We start from the raw sequence: 19,340 nt of genomic DNA on the forward strand, positions 1-19,340 counted from the left end.
TGAAGTGTGCTAAGAAAGCTGCTACTCAGCTATCTTGATTCCTCCCACTATCTTTTTGGTGCATTAACTGGGTCCTCCCTGTGAGATACCTCATCTTATCTTATGATTAGTAACCATTATCTTGTATTAAGTAATAATCAGGGAAATACATTGGTCTTATAATCATAAAATAGTTCTACGTTCATACTTTTGCAATTATTAACTTGAAAGTTCTCCAATTTTGCATATCTAGATGAACTATTGAAACCCAAAGCACTGCAACAGACTGTCTTGTGTTCATTCCAAAGTTCTGTAATATGCAAATGAGCAACTGAAACAGACAATTCAGAAAAGGTATTCCTAGAACTCTGAAAGGGACTTTACCTCAAACAGCTAAATTGTGAAGTTTCACTCCATCTTACATTGTATGACATAGACTCAGTATCCTTCACCATGCTTGTTGCCCTCATCTAAAGACTTTCCATGCCTCAAACTGTGATGCCCAGATCTGTACACAACAGTCCAGATATGATCTGAACAGAAGAGAATACAGAGACACTATTGCCTCCTTGTGTCTGAAAGGTATGCTTCCAAATGAAGCCAAGAGACCATTAGCTTCTTTAGATAATATAACTGCTGTGTTACCACGCTTCCTCTCTTCTATATTGTATAGTTATTTTTTTGAACCCAAGTACAAGACATAAATTACATTTATCTGGATTGAATTTCATCTTATTAGAATCAATCCAATGTCTTTTGAGATGTGTTTGGATCCTGATCCTGTCATTGAAGATATTATCTATTCTTCCCAGCTTTGTGTCATTCACAAACTTGATGAACACAACATCTAAACTTTTTTCAGAGTCTGAAATAAAAATGTTCAGTAGCATAGAGCCAAACACAAATATCTGGCAAATTCCGCTGCAAATCTTCAGCCAGTTTGGAATGGAACCATTAATGAGTTTAGGTTCAGTCATTCATTCAGTTAGAAACCCCTCTAATTGTATCATCTTGTCCACATCTCTAAAATTTTCCCCCACAAGAATGCTATCAAAAACTTTGTTCAATGCTTTGTGAAAATATAGGTGAATGATACCTCTTTCGTTTGTGGCATTTTTCTAATCTAAACTATAGTAACATAATATAAAAAAGCAAGTTTTGTTTAATATAACATTCTTGATGGTCTCATACTGATTCTTTGAACTCACTTCCAGTTTTAGATATTCATCAACCATCTCTAAAATGATCTTTTCTAGAATTTTTCTAAGGTTAAAAGTCAAGCTTGCTAGTCTTTGGAGTCTTTTCTTCTCCTTCACCCCCTTTTTAAAAAATGGAGATATTTGACCTTCTCTAGCTCTATACTATTTCTCATGTTTTCCATGATCTTTTAGATGTTATAGACAGTAAGTAATCATATCTGCTGGTCCTTTTAGTACCTGAGGATGTAGATAATCTGAATCATGTGACTTGAATTCATCAAGACAAACAAGATGATCTCATGATCCTTTTCTTTTTCTTGGGCATCCAAACCCCATTAGTCATTTTTGTTCTGTCACTTACTATCAGTATAAAGATAATTCAAATAAAAAGGGTCAAGCAAAATAAAAGTTGAATAGCTCTAATTTCTCTTTGTTGTCAGTTATCATAGTCCCATCTGCCTCATGCAGCCTCCCTACTCCTTTGATTCTCTTTTTTCAATATAACTTTAAAAATACCCAGTTTTCTAAACTTTAGCATTCCTGACACCACTTTGGAGAATAAAGACATGTTCTTGTTTTCATTCCCTTTACCTAATGTTGTTCTATTTCTCACACACACACATTTGTGTGTGCATGTATACATGTATTTACATGTACATATTACATGCATATATGTGTTAACTCTGTATGTTTATATTTGTGTACATATAGATATATAATTTAGATTGGTTAGTGCCCTGTGTATCATCACCTTGAGTTTCTTCAGACAATTTCCATTTTTCTTATTTTTAGGACTATTTTCCTTTGTGTCTTTAGAATTGTATTCTTGAGGTTCCAGTGCTTCCTGGACTACTTTTACATATACACTTTTTATGCATAAAATCCCACCTCTCCTCTCTGAACCTTTGAAGTCTGATTTCCTTTTATCTTTGAATGTAGAGCACATGACCAGCTCCTCTTTCCTATCACAAATTTTAGGATGGAGTAGTCACTTCCCCTCTAGGCTACCCCTCATTTTCACCCTATTTCTTCTCTATTTTTGAGAATCATATCCAATATAGAATTTCCTACTATTTTCTCTACCTTTTCATAAGAATGACATATCATTAAGATTAGTCATAAAATTATTAGCAACTCTTGTTTTGGCAGAGAGTACTAGTGTATTTCTGGATTATGGAATTCACCCATTAGTACAATATTGTAATTCTGGGTCAGATTTCTGGCCTCATTTAAACATTTCATCTATTTCCATTTCTTCTTTCTATTATGGTATGAGGGAGGTGAATCTGTGCACAAAATAGTAAACAAGTGCAGGAGAGCCAAATCCTGCTAGCTTCCTGTTTTTGAATGGCCGGTGAGCTAAGACTGTTTTTCTTTTACATTTTTAAATGCAATAAAATTTTATTTAAATATGTAAAAATATATTCTTAACTCTTTAGCCATACAAAAACATTTAGTGACCTGAATTTGGCCCATAGGTCACATAGTTTGCTAACCCCTGATACAGTATATTGTAATGAAAAAAGGTATAATCTGTTCTGCCTTTCATGGATCTTCATCCGTATGTTCTCTACCATACTCCCTCTCTTATTTCTAGATTTCTTCACATAGGAATACTTTCTTAATATACTATACTACCCTATACTTTCCCATATTCTTTCTTCTTTCCCTATACTATTTCATATGAATAAGCTCTATCTATCCAGTCACAGGTTTCATCTAACCAAGTCTCAGTGATACCTACTAGACACTTTTCTTTCCATATAGAAAGACCTCTAGTTCCCCTTCCCATTTTACCTAGAATTGGATATTTGCATTTTGGTATTTGATGCCATTGTTTTTACTACAGGTTCCCTTTTTTTCCCCATTTTGTCTCCTGTGAATTATTTTTCTTTTGAACATTATGACAGCTTCTCTATATATGGAATCTAATTTGATGTCAATCTAAAGACAGTTTTCTTAGCCCTCCTGCCATCAATTTTTTTTAGTTGAAAGTCATTTTGATAACTTTGCAAAGAGAGGAATAGAAATAGGAAAAGGAACCTTCATTAAGAGGGGAAAACCCTGAAGAAGAAAACTCTATTTACCAACACAAGTTGTCAACTCCTATCGTACACATATTCTTTGAGAGTTGCTTAGAGTCCAGAGATTAATTGAATTTCCCATGGTTATGGAGACAATTTATGTCAGAAAAGGGATTTGTGTCCAGATCATCCTTACATCAAGAGTGGTTCTCTATGCACTATGCTATGCTGCCTATTTTAGAATTGCAATTCATCTAGAAAATATGTCCCTACTAAGTTCAATCCATCCCTGGTCTAGAATCAAACCAAACACTTCACTGTTTCACCCACCAGCCCCCTGCCAATGCATTTTTAACCAATTTGTTTTACCTGTCGGTTAGCTCCACTTACCTTTTCTTCTTTACTATGCCTTGCCATGTATCTCCTTCCTTAAGTTCTTCTCTTCAGGTTTCTATTACTTTATCTTTCTACAACGTCTTCTCATAGAAGTTAGAATTAATCACTGGATCTGGTGATTGTTCCCATTTTCCACAATTTCTTCTCCCTGAATCAAAACTTTCAGCTTCTTCAAAAGTCTATACCACTCCAAATCACCCACACAATTGCCCTTTTTTATTCAGCTAAAATCTCTCTCATTCCCTTCTTGCCCCCCAACCTCTCCCCACAGAAACCAGAATTTGAATAACTATGCTTAAGCATTTTTCTCTCTCTCATTTATTTTTGTTTAAACTCCTTTGATTAACTTTTCAACATTCCCAGAAAATGCATTCTTTCTCCAAGTTATTAAGTGTGCCATATCCCTGCCCAAGAGTGTATGTAAAGCCTTGGTCTAAAGTTCAAATTTCATTCTCAGAGTGAGACATTCTGTCTTCTGTTCCATAATATGTGCCAAGTCAGTTCATATCTCCCTGGCCTATGTACGACACCATATTCATGGATAGACAGTATAGTCTACTTATTTAATTCTGTCTTCTTATGCTTCTTTCTAGGATACTCTGGTTTTTAACCATATAAAATTCTAAGATAGTTGTAATTTCAGAGGTTGAATAAAGTTTTATTCAGACTTTTACTAAACATCGGTCAAGACATGAGACAAGAAGACTCACCAAGGGTGTTTGCTAGTTTCTATGAAAAGGCTTGTGCAAAGTCCCAATCAAAAAAAAAATTCTTGATGATGAGATATTCTAGCCATTTCCCTTTGTGGAGGACCCTGTGATGCATCAATTCCAGATCCTGATAGGCCATTATGAGAGTCACTCAGAATAGATTGACCTAGTTATCTAGGTTTCTCTCCTACCTTCTTCTGCTTCTCTTTCTGGACATAGTAATCCAATCATCATACCAACACTATATACCTAGAAAGGATATATCAGTTAGTTGCCTTATGGGTTCATTCACCATCTTTACACTGACTTTACAATAGAAAACATTCTTCCCTGGCTGTCCCCATACTATATGTGTGGTCCTCTTCTTGTGGAATATGAACCTTTTGAGGGTTAGTGGAGTGATTGTGCTTTCTTTTCTTATATCCCCAGCACAGTGCCTGACACATATACATGATTTCACACTCATTCAGATATTTTGGTTGAGATAAAAGTATTGAAATGGAACAAAACACAAATTAATAGTAGAAAACAAAAGATAACTTTTGGATTCTAGGATTATTAGAATTATGGATAATAAATAATAAGCTGTTTCCCTAGTATCAGAAAAAGAAGAGAGTAAGAAATGAGAACTAGAAAGACGATATAAATCAAAGTGAAGTGATAGTCTTCTCCATCATCAAAATAATCATTAATGAAAGAAAAGTAAGATGGGAACTGCACCTATGATTTCAACGATGTAGAAAGCTCTTCTCTTTTTTGCAGCTTATAGTCTTTGGGGTCTAGAACAGTAAGGGGTTAAGTGTCCTGTCCAGGGGTCACATAGGTACTGTAGGCAAGACTTGAACCCAGATCTTCCGGGTTCTTAAGTCAGTTCTCTATTCATTGAACTACATTGCCTCTCTTTCAAAAGAATATATCCAATATTCACTGAACCACACTGTCTATCTGTCTCTTTCTCTCTCTTCCAAGAAAAAAGACATCTGACATATTTATAGACCAAAAAAGCCCACTTGAAAGTTTGTTGCTATTATCTTTTTCCATTATTTGTGATTAATTTAGTAAGTCTCTATTTATTTGATGCTTCCTGGAATACAGTGGCTAGGAAGAAATAAAAGTCAGGAACCACAGTGGGCCATGGAAGAACCATTAGCCCAGTTACCTTGGCCCAGTCATTCTACCATAGAATGTATCTATGGTAGAGGGAATGGTTTTATTGTCCATATGTCAGCTACTCTCTTTTGAAAGGAAGGGGAAATATTTTCCATCTTTCTCTCCCCCTATTCCTTCTGCCTCTCCCTTTCAAAGTTATTTCCCATTCTACTTATAACACTCCAATTCCACAGTCTTCAAGTGGACCCCCTGTATCCGAACATTCCTGATTAATTGTAGAATCTGAAGGCTTTACTACTAAGGGAAATCTCAATTCAATTCAACAAATATTTTTAAAGCACGTATAATATGAAAGTGCCTATGCTTGACAGTGTTGAGAGACATACAGAGATAAGTGAAATATATTCTCTGCCCTCAAACTGCTTATAGTCTAGCAGGAGTAGGAGGGGTCTTTGGGAGAGATATACAGAAATAAACAAGTACAAAGTGTGGTATGGAGGTGGATAAAAGGTAGTGCTATTTGAGTTCAGATAAGTAGAAATGTAAACACAGTTATATACCACTTATTTCATATCTCTATAACAATTTGTAGCCAACATCACATAACTTAATGTTTGGAAAATATTAACATCTTTGGTGCTATTGCTCACAGTTTCATTGCTATTATATAAACTTTGTGAGTTTCTATTTTTTCTTTCATATGTTTTTATTTTCTTGTCATTCCAGAATTTCTTTTTTTTTTATTATTATTTCCTCTATCTGTATTGAATTCAGATGGTACGAGCTTATCCTTAACAGAGTCAAATAAAACTTCTAGAAAGCTTCTTTTATTAGGATGAATTGAATTTTTATATCTATATCCTGCTTTGGGTTTTGTTGAATACATATCACTGTATATATATAGAGAGAGAGAATAGTATTGATGGCCCTTCTGAGATTCATTGTTTTATAGGTCATCTTTATGTGTGATAGAGGGATGCCTTTCAGCTCTTTTGGATTCTAGGAATACGGGCCATAAATAAACCTTTTCAAAAAGAAGAGTTGTAATATCAGTCTCTGGTAGTTAATTTTATCTCTGTTGACAAACTTATTTACTATATTTTTCCTAGGTGAACTGATTCTTTGTACCCTATTTTCGAGGGAGAAAACCCCTCTTTATTTATGAATAAACCAATAAATGTAAAACTCTTGTCCCTAGCGTTAAACATGACAGAAGCATAAGAATTTGAACTCTAGAAAGAGTTTAAATTAATTGAGTCATAAATTTTCCTCTAGATTTCATAATTCAACCTGCATAATTCATATTTCTGTTTATATTTAGAATTTCATTTCTCTAGGGAGTTATGCTTGCTGACTTTCTTTTAGAAAAAATCATTTTTGAACAGCATAAAAAACCTGAACCTTTTTCATTCTATTATAATATTAATAATCTTTTCAAAAACAACTAACTCTCAGGGAGCTGTGTATATTTCTGGGAAGTAAGCCTTTTAGTCTGTTTGAGAATTGTAGCAAAGGAAAAGAACCAATCACCAAGCATTTATTAAGCACCTACTGTGGGCTAGGAAATCTGCCAGACACTGGGGATACAAAGACAAAAGTGAGAGAGTCATTGCCCTCAACAAATTTACTATTTTACCAAGAATGCAAAATAGACTCAGATTTTATTTTCCTCTTAACAGAACAGAATGAAAGGCCTCCTAGAGGGCCCTTAATACCTATGATATCAGACAGAACCAGCCCAAATTGTACAGGATGGGTCATCAAATCCCAAGAAATTTTCAGTGGAGTAGGTCAAGACTAAAGTCTGGACTGAAGTACAGAAAGACTGGGACTGAATATGGTTTCTCTGATTCATATACTCTTAGGTTCCAAGGCTTTACTCCTGAGACATTTTGGATCCAGTAACTAAAGGAAATCCCATAGTATATAATTGCCAAGATAGAAATGTATGGCTCTTAAATAATTTTCTTCATCCTTAAACTCAGAGTAATTTTGCTGAGTGGTATTCTGTTGCCATATATCTACAGAGCTCTAAACGATTGATCAGTCTGATCAAATCTGTCAAATAAATGGTGAATTTGAGGCAATTTTTTGACATCATGTAGACCTATACAGAGGTTGTTTGAATGAGTTTTGCAAAAATCTTTTCAAGTACTCATGCTTCCTCTATCTTAAAGAAGATTTCAGCTATTCCCTGAGAATGCCAATTAGTGTTCCCTATATATGCCTGGTTTTACATGACAATTTTTAACTAATCAGGTCCAAGGAATAGTGCAGAGGGAGAAGACTGCCTCATTTACTTTTTTCACCAGTTACTTATTGTATGACTACACTATCATTCACCACCAAGCCAGCCAAATGCATTTTCAGTTTGTTGCTATAGACTAGACAGCTGACTGACTAGAAACTCAACCAGCCAGTGTTAGAGATGCAGGAATATTAGTGGATGTTGGGGTGATGAATGAACCCATGAATGACCAATCTCAGAATACAAAGGTCTAGCAGCTTCTCTGTGTACTGACATGTATTAATTGAATGTTCAGTGACTCCACTGTTCCTTTTAAGTGGAAGAAGGAAATTAAACTTGGAGTCTGGGCTTCTCCTAATATTGCACTGTCTCCAAATATCTCTTTCATACAAATAATGCCAGTTAGCTTTAGTGAAGCAATAAGTGGTTAGGCATCTTGAGATACTAACAAAGAGGCACTTTCCCGTTGCTGCTATTATAATGATGGAAGGCATGGTGCTTTGCTTCTCACCTTCAACAATTTCACTTTACACTTAGAGGTCAGATTGTCAGCAGAAATACTTCTATCCTCAGGAAATAAAATCACTCAGAATATAGGTAATTATCTTTAGACTTGGTTTAAACAAGCAGTTTGAAACTGTAAACCTTATTTACACTTAATGGAACTGCGCTTACTTGAAAAATAGGATAATATATTTAGGGAGAGGAAAATGAATAAAAATCTAGTGTAAAGACAAACAGACCTTTGAATTTTGTTATTTATCACCAAATATACATAATTCAGATAAATTATTAATAATATTTTAAAAATAATATGTACAACCCTGTCATTTAAATAATGCAAGAAATTTTTCTCATAGTTTCTTACAATTTTTTATCATTTTTGCTGTGATGGATAGTACATACTGAATGGTGTTTCCATCTGTTTGACAGAGATGGGAAGAACATTAACAGATCATAACCTTTGACTATCTTGTTAAAAATAGGATTAGTGATGGATAAAATTATTAAATTGCCAGGTCAGACCTCTGTTATTTCCATTATAGGAAGGCAGCTGTGATATGCTATTTGACCAGTCTTTTCATACATTTCTCTGCAGGTAATTCTCTGAGAATAATAGTGAACCACTTTGATACATTCTGTTCTGTTTTTCTCTTAAGGATGCTAGTGAAATGACTTCTCTACTTGTGACATTGTGTCTTATGGGCACCAGCTCACTAGAAATTTGTAATATATTCTCTTGTTTAGTAAGGATTTTAAAAACCAGAGAGCTTGGCAGGAAGAGATGTTATATTTCCAAATCTTTGCTAAATGTCTTTCTAGGAGATATCTGTACCAACAACAGGTTATTATACTTATCTGTTGGCACATATAAAGATCAGTTTGTGCAGGGATAGGAAAAGGGACTAATTGATATTGGGAATTCCTGAATGAGGACCCTCCTTTTACCAATGCTGGTCAGCTCCTCTGAAGCTTATTGTCTTAAAGAGTTAAAGCAATGAGAGGTCAATTGGCTTGACACACATATATCGCATAGTTAGTATGTGACAGAGATGGGATGTAAACCCATGTCTTCCTAACTCTGAGGACAATCTTCTCTACACTGCACCACTCTCATGATTTCACAACCTCTCACATGCTGTGCAGACACAATAATAATTTGCATTTGCATGGAATTTCCTGTTTTCCCTTTCAAGTGATTTGTACATTTCATCATTAGCAAAACTGCTCTATGACTTATCGTAGCAACAATTCTGAAGTAGATGCATTAACATTCCTTTTTTACAGAGGAAGAAACTGAGGAAGATGATGATTTTAGGGAACTTTCCCCAGGTTGCCTAAGTTAATTAGTAGAGGATTTGAAACCAGATTTCAGGTACTATGACTCCTGACTGGGTACTTTTTTTCAAACAAAGCATGTTCTTTTTACTTCAGTGAAAACACTTTATCCCTAAGATAGGCTATTTGAATTTAATTTCCCAGTTTGCTGATCATTTAATATGAATTTACATACACAGTTTTGGCCAGGGTTCTTACCGCATCTGATTTGGGCATTTTGATTTTTCTCCCTAAACATTATGTTGCTCTAGCCTTTTACCTGTGCTTCTATATTGTAAGATCCAGTAATTGTATTAACAACAAGTAAGAAATGAGTCATATTTAAAGGTTAAGCAATAGAGAAGGGAGGGAGGAATACAGCATACTTAATGATGGAAGTGCAAACCTTGGAATATTTTTCGAGAAGGATTATGTGTAAGTTACTGCAACCAAGGGGCACTAAAATTGATACATTGACCACTAACATACCAAACGAGAATAGCAATTACAGTTCTATTTAGTAATAGTACACCAGTGCCCAAGTAGGAGCTCACTACTCTAAATTAAATTTATGTGCACTTGTAGTACTTATATTTGTGGCATCCTCTGCCCAAACAAATTATAAATGATAAGCTTTGGGTTACTTTTCACTCCAAGCAAATAAAGCCTAAAAGTAAGAATTGCCCCCAAAACAAATGAGTGATTTAAGAAATCTGTTTCTAAACTTCACAGAAATCAACTCTTTTCCTCCTGATCAGATGCCATATTTGTCTTTCTGTCTTATGGATGACACAGATGAATGTTAACTATTTCACACTCAAAACTGAATCATCTACAAATTTATATAACATCAGATATAATGCTGTGCTTTCTTTTCTCATGTCCCTGGCTTTTGAAGCTTTTATATTTTTCTATTCTTTAGTTTCCTAAATATTTACTCAGGATTTTCCCCTCAGTGGAAATACAAGAAAGTCTATAATGTTTCTGTCCTTTCTTCTTAAAATAATTACTAATAATTAAAAACCTTTTTAACATCTCCAGAATCTTTTCAAGTACTCTTTCCCTTCCTAGAAAGCCATTTCATATAAAAAATAGTATTGTTTAATCTACAAAATTTATCAATATATCAAAAAAATCTAAAAATATGTTTAATGTTTCTCACCTATGAGTCTCTCACCTCTGCAAAGGACAGGTGGGATGTCCTCCTACATCTGCTCTTTGGATATATTTTTTCTAATTTGTAATTTTGTGACATTCACTTTTGTTTGTTTTATGATTATTCTTTACATTTAAGTTGTTTTAGTCACTATGTATATTAGGTTTTTGGTTACACTACGTCATATCATGTGAATTGCCCCATGCTTCTTTCATTCATCTTATGTGTCATTTCTTCCATTACAGCAATATTCCAATACATTCATGCACCACAATGTGTTTATCCACTCTCCAATTGATGGGCATTTATGTTATAACTTTTTTCTACTTTGACCTCTTCAGTTAAAAAAAAAATGTAAGAATTATCATGGCATAGATATTAACCCTCTCCACTCTCAAGGAGAATCATTGACCCCTCAAGCCTAAGGCTCTTGCTATCTTTAAATAAAACATAGTGTATATTAGACCCTTTTGCCAAGGTTTCTGAATCCTATGAAGTTCAAAGAACATTCCCAGAGGACACATCTCATTAGGAAGAATCTGAGGAACTACCCATGATATTGTATCACATGCTACTTTATTTTATCAAATAAATGGATCACTGACTGAAGCCAAGAAATGAATATTTTTAAATGTAAATTTTTTTCATTGTTCTGAGTTGAGGCAATAGATAGAGTGTGGTACCTTAGCTTTACAGTATTTTTTATTGAAGTGTTTTGTCTTTATGTCATAGTTATCTAGTTCTCTTGGCACTGCCTTATTTGGAGTGTGTAGGTAGTTGTGGGGGCAGCTAGGTAATGTAGTAGACAGAGTGCTGGGCTGGGACTTAGGAAGACCTGAGTTCAAATCAAGTCTCAGAAACTTCCTCTGTGACTGTGGGCAAAGTATTTAACTTCTGTGTGCCATTGAAGAAGGAAATGGTATATCATTCCAGGATCTTCAATCCAGTATTTCAAATAGGTTGGTCACTTGGTGACAAATTCTTTGGTCATAGCAACCCATGAAACAAAGAAAAAGACAAGGTAGACTTTAACCCATGTAGTCTGGAATGGGGTAGGGAGGATGAGAAGATCAGTGTTCACTAATCTGGATTCTTGAGCTTGGGGTTGGATAATAGCAGTTACAAGTCAAGGGAGAGTGAATCAAGGAGCCTTTATCTGGCCAGTCACATAGCAAGGCAGAAAGCATCTATGATGAACCCGGCATAAGAGGCTCCCTATATGCATAATTTTAGGGCAGCATTCATAAGCCAAATATTATTCAATGAATCATTGTGTGAAACAAATAAAAGAAAGATGGCTATCCATTAAATAGAGGTGGTTATACAAAAATAATGAACATATATGTATATGTACATATTTATATGTACACATATAAGTTACAGAAGATACATAAGGGAATTATTGTCTTGATATAGCTGGTCACACTAAATAAAAAAAAAATGATGATCAGATAGAGAAGAGAACTTTCCCAAGACTTTTCAATCTTCCACCTTCAGCAGCTAAGTCTTTTTGTACCAAGAAAAAAAGATATACTAAAGGACATTGACTGCAGCTGGCTTATAGTTCATTAGGGGTCATTTACAGCAAAATGGCTGATACAGAACAAAATAATGTCTTCATGCCTTGAAGGAGAAGAAGAACAGGATATCTGTGTTATATAAATATGTCAAGGAAGTTCATAGTGCAAATTACAGGGGAGTTGGCAAGGGAAATTAAAGCAAGGATAACAAGAAGGCTCACTGAAAACTGTCAACCTCAAGATACTTGCTGAAGTCAGTCTCTGGGGGGTCACCAAGGAAAGTTAATTTTGTCCAGTTCTCTAATACTTCCATAGAACAATTGTTTTCTTTTTTCATTATTTTTAATTTTTATTTATTTATTTTTTTCAAAAAAGAAATTTTCATTTTAGTGGATATTTTATTTTCTTATGTCCCTAGGCAAAATAGCACACTCTTTGTTTTGGTAAAGAATATTTAATTTTTTCCAATTGCATCTAAAGATAGGTTTCAATCTTCATTTTTATAAGATTTTGAGTAGAAGTTATTTTCAGTGATATTGGTTAACAGATTTTCATGAGTAAGCAAAGTAATCAATCAATAAGCAGCTAATAAGAATTTAAACATGTGCCAAACTCTCCATGAGGTACTATAGATATAAACATGAAGAATGAAATAACCTCTTACCTCAAGGCCCTTAAATTCCAAATGGGAGAATAAATACTTACAAAGTGGATAAGAAGTATAATATATTTTGGAAGGGAGGTCTGTATTTTTTTTGGGTGGGAGAATTGGTAAAAGCTTCATGTGGTGCTTGAGTTGCAACTTGAAAGAACAGAAGGTCGCTATGAGAGTAGAGGTGAGGAAGGAGTGTATTTCAGATGTGGGGATGGTGAGTACAAGTGCACAGAGAGGAGATAGACTATTATGTGTGAGGAACAGACTATTGCTGTTTCTCCTACAAATTAAGATTATTATTAATTAAACTAATCAACTTTTGTTTTATTGCTATTCAGGAGGTAAGAAGTAGAAGTCACATTGATGTTTCAAGTAGCCACCAAGGAATTGAAGGATATGAACAAGTGACTTCTAAAAAACCTCAAATTGAGGTAAGAATTTAAAATAAGATGTTCAAAGCTCTTTTGAGATCCTGTTTTATCATTTAATATTTGATTTTGTTATCATTTACTTCACTTAGGCAATCATATTGGGAAATATTAGTAACTATCTCCCTACTTTGATGTAGGCAAATGCTGGAAGGAAAAAAAAACATGCTCAGAGCCATCGATGTTATTTCATGATGAAGATTTGTCAGGTTTCAGTTTAAAGCAGTTTCAGTTCACAAACATGTATTATTACATAAGGCACTATACTGCTATGTTTAAAAGCCAAAAATGCAAAGCAATCCTGCTCATTATGGGGAAGAAGTATGCATGCACATATATACAGCATGTATAAACAAAATAATTGCAGGAGGTAGAGAACATTGTCAGCTAAAAGGATAAAGAAAGGCTTCACGTGGGTGGTGGCAGCTGAGCAGAGGTAAGAAGGACATTCCTGACATGGGAGTTAGTTTAAATAAAAGCACAGAGACAGAAAATAGCTAAAAGATCAATTTGACTGGAGTGTAGAGAGTTTTTGAAATTGAGTAATAGGTAAAAGGAAATTGTGAAAACAGGTAGGAGTCAAAAACATGAAGGACTTTGAAAGGTCAGCTAATGAATTTATACTATCTCCTAGACACAACAGGGAACAATTCAAGACTTTTGAGTAAGAGAGTAAAATGGTCAGGTATGTGCTTTATAAAGTTTATTCTGGCAATTGTGTGGGGCAGACAAAGTGGAGAGGGAAATCCTAGAAGGAAAGAGACTAATTAGGAGATTCTTGTAGTAGTATACAAGAGAGGTAATGTGAATCTGAGCTAGGAACATGACCATATCAGTGTAGATAATGAGACAATTGTCAGAGAATTGTAAAGGTGTAATTGACAAGGTTTAGCAATTATATGGATCTGGGGGAAAGTCAAGTCTAGACCTGGGATTGTGGGCCTACATAACATAGCTCTGTATTAGAATGCATGAATAATGATGATAAAATTTTAAAGGTTTGATTGCATCTCTAAGTGTCCTTTGAAATATTGGATGAAAATTGCAAACAAGTCTTTCAATATATTTCTGCATATCTACATACATTTCAACAACATATTCCTAATATTTAAACATTCATTTAAATTTATTTCTTAAACATAGGTCTCTCATCTTGAAAAACACACCCAAGAAATAAACCAGGCCTCTCATTCCAGTCAGTATGTTCAAGAAACAGGTAATAACTGCCTTTCTATTTTACTGTGATTAAACTATTGCCTCCTTCTCCAAATGTTTATTTCACTTGCTCATTGCCAGTATAGTAATTTTTATCACTATCAAACTGTACAGCTGCATACTAAGAAACTTCAGTATAGGTCATAATCTTGAAGATGCTAAGATATATATGTGTGCACAGACACATGTGTACATAGATGTATGTATATGTAACATACATACATATATAATTATGTTCTATGATAAGTGTTGCAGTATGTTTATATAATACATTAACTGACCCATTTAAATGGTGACCACAGTTAATAATAATAATGATAACCAATTCAAAGCTATGTCCATCATCCATGCCATGGGGGGAACAAGACAGAAACAGAGTAAGAGAATGTTAGAGAAATTTACCACAGGGAGTGTGTATGGCCTGAGACCACAAGATAGCTGGGAAGAACTAACAGGGACCCAATTGCTGACCAATTGAATTCTGCTGTTGTCACTGATTAAGTTAAAACTCGCTTGTTCTGATGAAACTGCTTCTATGGATCTAAGAAATCAGATGTACCATAGCATTGCAGGCTAGAAGATTATCAAGCAAAATAAGATATCAATATCCTACCTGCTACAAATGCTTTGATTTAGTAAGACCAGCAACAAAAGAAGGTAATTCATAAGTACACATGCACTAGACCACAGATATAAACATTTTTATTATGCACCAGCACATCATAATAAAACTGGGAAAAGATCTTACTGCTCTTTGTCAGTGTTCCAAGTTATACAACATATTGCAGGTTAGTGAAAGACAATTATAACTTCATTCCCATGTCCAGATTAGATAAAGAAAGAATAAGGCTTGAGAGGATTATTTCTATCTGGAGGCAAGAGCTAAAGAATTTGAAGACATTAAAAATCCACTCAATGGCACCACCTAGTAATGAAATAGGTAACCAAAAATAATGTCAGTGTCTTGAATGAATTTGAAAAGGAGATGAGCATACGTAGAACTGAATTTCAAAAAGCTATTTCAATAGCACATATTCAACTACTTGACCAAGTTAATAAAGTTGAATTTTTAAAAAATCTGGCTTCAGCTCTAACCATCATGGATTAATATATTCTTCTATAATATTTAACCAATATGAACCTTTATAAGCCTGTATACAAAAGTATGTACTGTGGCTATTGTCATCGTAAGAACCATAGAAGGAAATATAGCACTATATAGAAAAGCCAGTGTCAGTTATCTGGCATGCTATCATATCAGAAGCAACTTAAGAAAACTTTTGAAGACTTGCTGAAAGAAAATAGATTATACAATTATCTAACTGTTGCATACAGTAGAAATCCCCTAACTCAGAGAAACAAAAAAAGAAACATGTATAATAGAATTGTAAAACTAAAAGCACATTAGAAGTTATTAATACTCTCAATCAACAATTAATTGAAAGTAAAAATCAAAAGGTTAAGGCAATGTGAGAAATCAAAGCAGCACAAAGAATTAAATTAACAATTCAATATCAATTTTTTAAAAAAATATGTGGGCCTTGAGGAAATTTAAATAGAGAATCTCAGAAAAAAATAAAATGTGGAAAATTTCTAGTCTCTCTGACTGAATCAAGTCCAAAACAATGAAAATGCAAGTTGGATATATTAAAGAAAAAACAGAAAGCTAATGCACAATTATCATCATGAATGGAAAAAAAAAACCATTCCCAAAGGAAACGATAAATATTTTAGCTTCTCTATAAAACTAGAATGGGGTGGGCTTAAGTAAGATCTATAATAATTGCTCATACACTTCATAGTGGTGAATAAATACTAGCAAGGCATTTTTCTTTTTGCCTCTGATGCAAGTCTGATCCCATTTTTCTTAACAGAACATATCACATATTTATAATCAAAAGATGAAAAGATCTTTGGCTCTTCCAAATCTAGGTCAATCATATGTTCATGAATTCTACATAAAGCATTTTTTAAATGTATATCACTGAAAATCCATAAACCCTTCCAAAATGGTCTTCCAAAAATTCTCAGTGGTGTAAAGATCAGTTTATTATTGGTTCACTGATTATTGAACATTTAGTCTACTGTTACTGATTATCACCAGGCCTTTAACTCAGTTTTGCACTCAAGGCTTGCATACGTTGTGACAATATGTAAACTGGATGCAAACATAGTGAAAATGCTAGAGTAATGGATGCTCACACGGGAACCTGTTCTCTACACAAAACCAAGCCTCATTTCACAAATGAACAGAAAAGGTTCATGATAATAGTATACAGTTATGGATTTGTCAGATATGACTATTAATGGCTCATCTCTGGAAAGAGACTGTAAAATAGCCAAGAACTAAGAGTAGGGTCAAATGGGCACATTATGCATGACACCCACACAAACTCAACCAACAATATATCAACAGTGAAATTTCAATCAAAAGGTTGATCCACATGAGTTTGTTTATATAGCCCCCCTCACTCAAAACAAAGTCAAATGCAAATCATATCTGTTTCTCTGATGGCATGGTCTTCTTTGGCAATGAAGGATGAACACACACACATGGAGCTGAGAAGGGTTTAGGATAGCCATTCAAATCAAGTCATTAATGCCAGAAATTGCAGAAAGCTTATCCTTAAGGAATTCATATATTAATCTCTACAGATTATGCATTGGAGTGGTGGAAACTTTGTAAGACATCATTGCTGAGTGAAAAAAAAAAGATGTAGCCTCTGTCAGACACTGGAAATATAAAATCAAGAGGTTAAAATTATTGGAAGGTTGTCATCTTTTATAAATGAATAGATAACAAATCTCTATATTATATAAAGTCACAAAATATCATTGAGAATACAATAAGGAAGCTGACAGAAACATCCTTACAGAGAGAACTGTAGTTCACAATTGCTTGGGTCTAATAGTAACGTATAAAAATGCAGAACATTGTTTTAAATAGATGTTACCATATTAAATACTTATAATATCCAAACAACATGGAATGAAAAGCTTTTGAAACAAAGTATTCTAGTGGAAGAAATTAATACTGTGTGGAAACAGACTGAAGTGAAAAACCCATGCCTAATCTGGACATATGGTGGTAGTACAGACATAGGGAACACAAAGGCAAGGGGGACAGGAAAGAGTAAATAGTAATTTATTCAGCATGTACTAAGTACCAGGCATTGTGCTAACCATTTTTTCACTAGTATTGTCTCATCTGATCTTCACAACAACTCTATGGGGTATATGCCACTATTATCCCAATTTTACAGCTGAGGAAGCGGAAGCAGACTTAAGTGAAGTGATGTGTCCAGTGTCAGTCTTTAAGTATCTCAAGCCAAATTTGAACTCAGGTCTTCCTGACTCCAGATCTAGCACTCTCTATATTCGGACATTTCTTCCAGTTGTTTGATTAGGTTGCTATCGTTGGGCCTTTCTCTCAAGAACATCCTAATATTGTCACTTCCTTTTTGAGCATGACATCTTTTCTCTTTCTTCCTCTTTCTGCTTATCTTTATCTACTCTCTTCTGGGCTTCATCACTCCAGGGTGCCCACTGGCCATCTTGTCTCTCAGCTGCTAGGGTATGCTGACTATAAAACCTTTTTCAAAAAAAGGGTCCACTAATCATTCTTTTTTCATAGCTACGCCATGAACTACCACACTCAACTAAGGGCTCAAAAAATCTCAAAACCCCCAAAATTCAGACTAATTCTCTTCACTCGCTCTTTCTATCAGGATCAATAAGACTTTTCCAGGTTTTTTTTCTCTAGTGCTAGAAATTCCCCTTAACTCCTTCCTGTTCCTACTTGTCAAACTGTATTCCCTGCCCCCAAACAATCTGGGGAGCAAACTTCCACCAAGCTTCAAAAGGCTATATGGGAATGAGATACTACTATGGTTTCGTTCAGTTCCATGTCCTCATGATCCTTTGAGTCTTGTGATGAAAATGGGGTACAAGAAATACCAAAACTGAGGGAAGATAGCAAAGTCATAATCCTACACCTTCCTCGGCTATGTTCCTGCCTTTTTTATGTTCAAGTGGCTAATAGAAAAACAGGCTTTCAGTCATCATATATATGTGAACTTATTTAAACCTCACAACATTCTTGTGAGGTAGTCACTCTTATCTCCATTTTGTTCAAAAGAAAGCTGAGGCTCGAAGCATTTAGAAGGTGTGTATACAGTGTCAGGTGTATAATTAAAACTCTAGTTTTTTTCTGACTCAAAGTCTAGTTTGTGTTTGCCTTTTGTGTGTTTATTCCATATGCTGATCAATTCATTTCCTTGTGATTATAGTATAAGTTGATGTTTACCTCTGACAAACTTAGGGAATATTCAATCCTACCGACTAGCCTGAAAAATTAGTGGCTAGGAAATAAGTACCACTTTCATAGTAATGTGGAGAATATGTAGATTTTCTTTCTTCTAGTAAAGTCAGTAATGAGAGAGTGTATTGCCTGACAAAGACTGAAAACTAAGTCTCAGCAGAGAGTCCTGGTATGCCTCTTCTTTTGGTTTTGCTCCATTAAAAAGTCAGCACTTCAAAAAAAGGAACTGAGAAAATGTCCTGGTGTTTTTTTGTGACTGCAGTTATCGACACACCTGAGGATGAAGAGATCCCAAAGGTTTCAACCCAGTTTTTAAAACAGCACTTTGAAAAGACAGCCCAAGAAAAGGTCCTTCATTCTGACAGAGATATGGCAACTCCAGCCAAACATATTAAGGTAGGAGATTGAACAAGAATAGTTATTTGGAGGGATGGGAGGAGGGATTAATAAGTGCATTAAAGGACAACCTAGAAGAGGATAGGTAGTATTTCAAATTATTGCATCTCTGTTCTTGTCTTTTAAGTGATTCTTAAAATTTAAAAGCACACTTTTAAAAACTGG

General features: G+C 34.6%; 1 protein-coding gene across 5 annotated transcripts in view; it reads left to right on the top strand.

Annotated features, from left to right (window-relative positions):
- Positions 1–19,340, top strand: part of XIRP2 (xin actin binding repeat containing 2) — a 404,164-nt gene that overhangs the window by 366,611 nt on the left and 18,213 nt on the right. For all 5 annotated transcript variants that reach the window (XM_072612207.1, XM_072612203.1, XM_072612206.1 and 2 more), the window contains 3 exons: positions 13,154–13,246; positions 14,387–14,459; positions 19,042–19,175. In XM_072612207.1, the coding sequence (XP_072468308.1) occupies positions 13,154–13,246; positions 14,387–14,459; positions 19,042–19,175 (300 nt within the window). The remainder of the gene's footprint in view (positions 1–13,153; positions 13,247–14,386; positions 14,460–19,041; positions 19,176–19,340) is intronic.

Source organism: Notamacropus eugenii, chromosome 5, assembly GCF_028372415.1.
Source record: "Notamacropus eugenii isolate mMacEug1 chromosome 5, mMacEug1.pri_v2, whole genome shotgun sequence".
NCBI classification, from domain to species: domain Eukaryota; kingdom Metazoa; phylum Chordata; class Mammalia; order Diprotodontia; family Macropodidae; genus Notamacropus; species Notamacropus eugenii.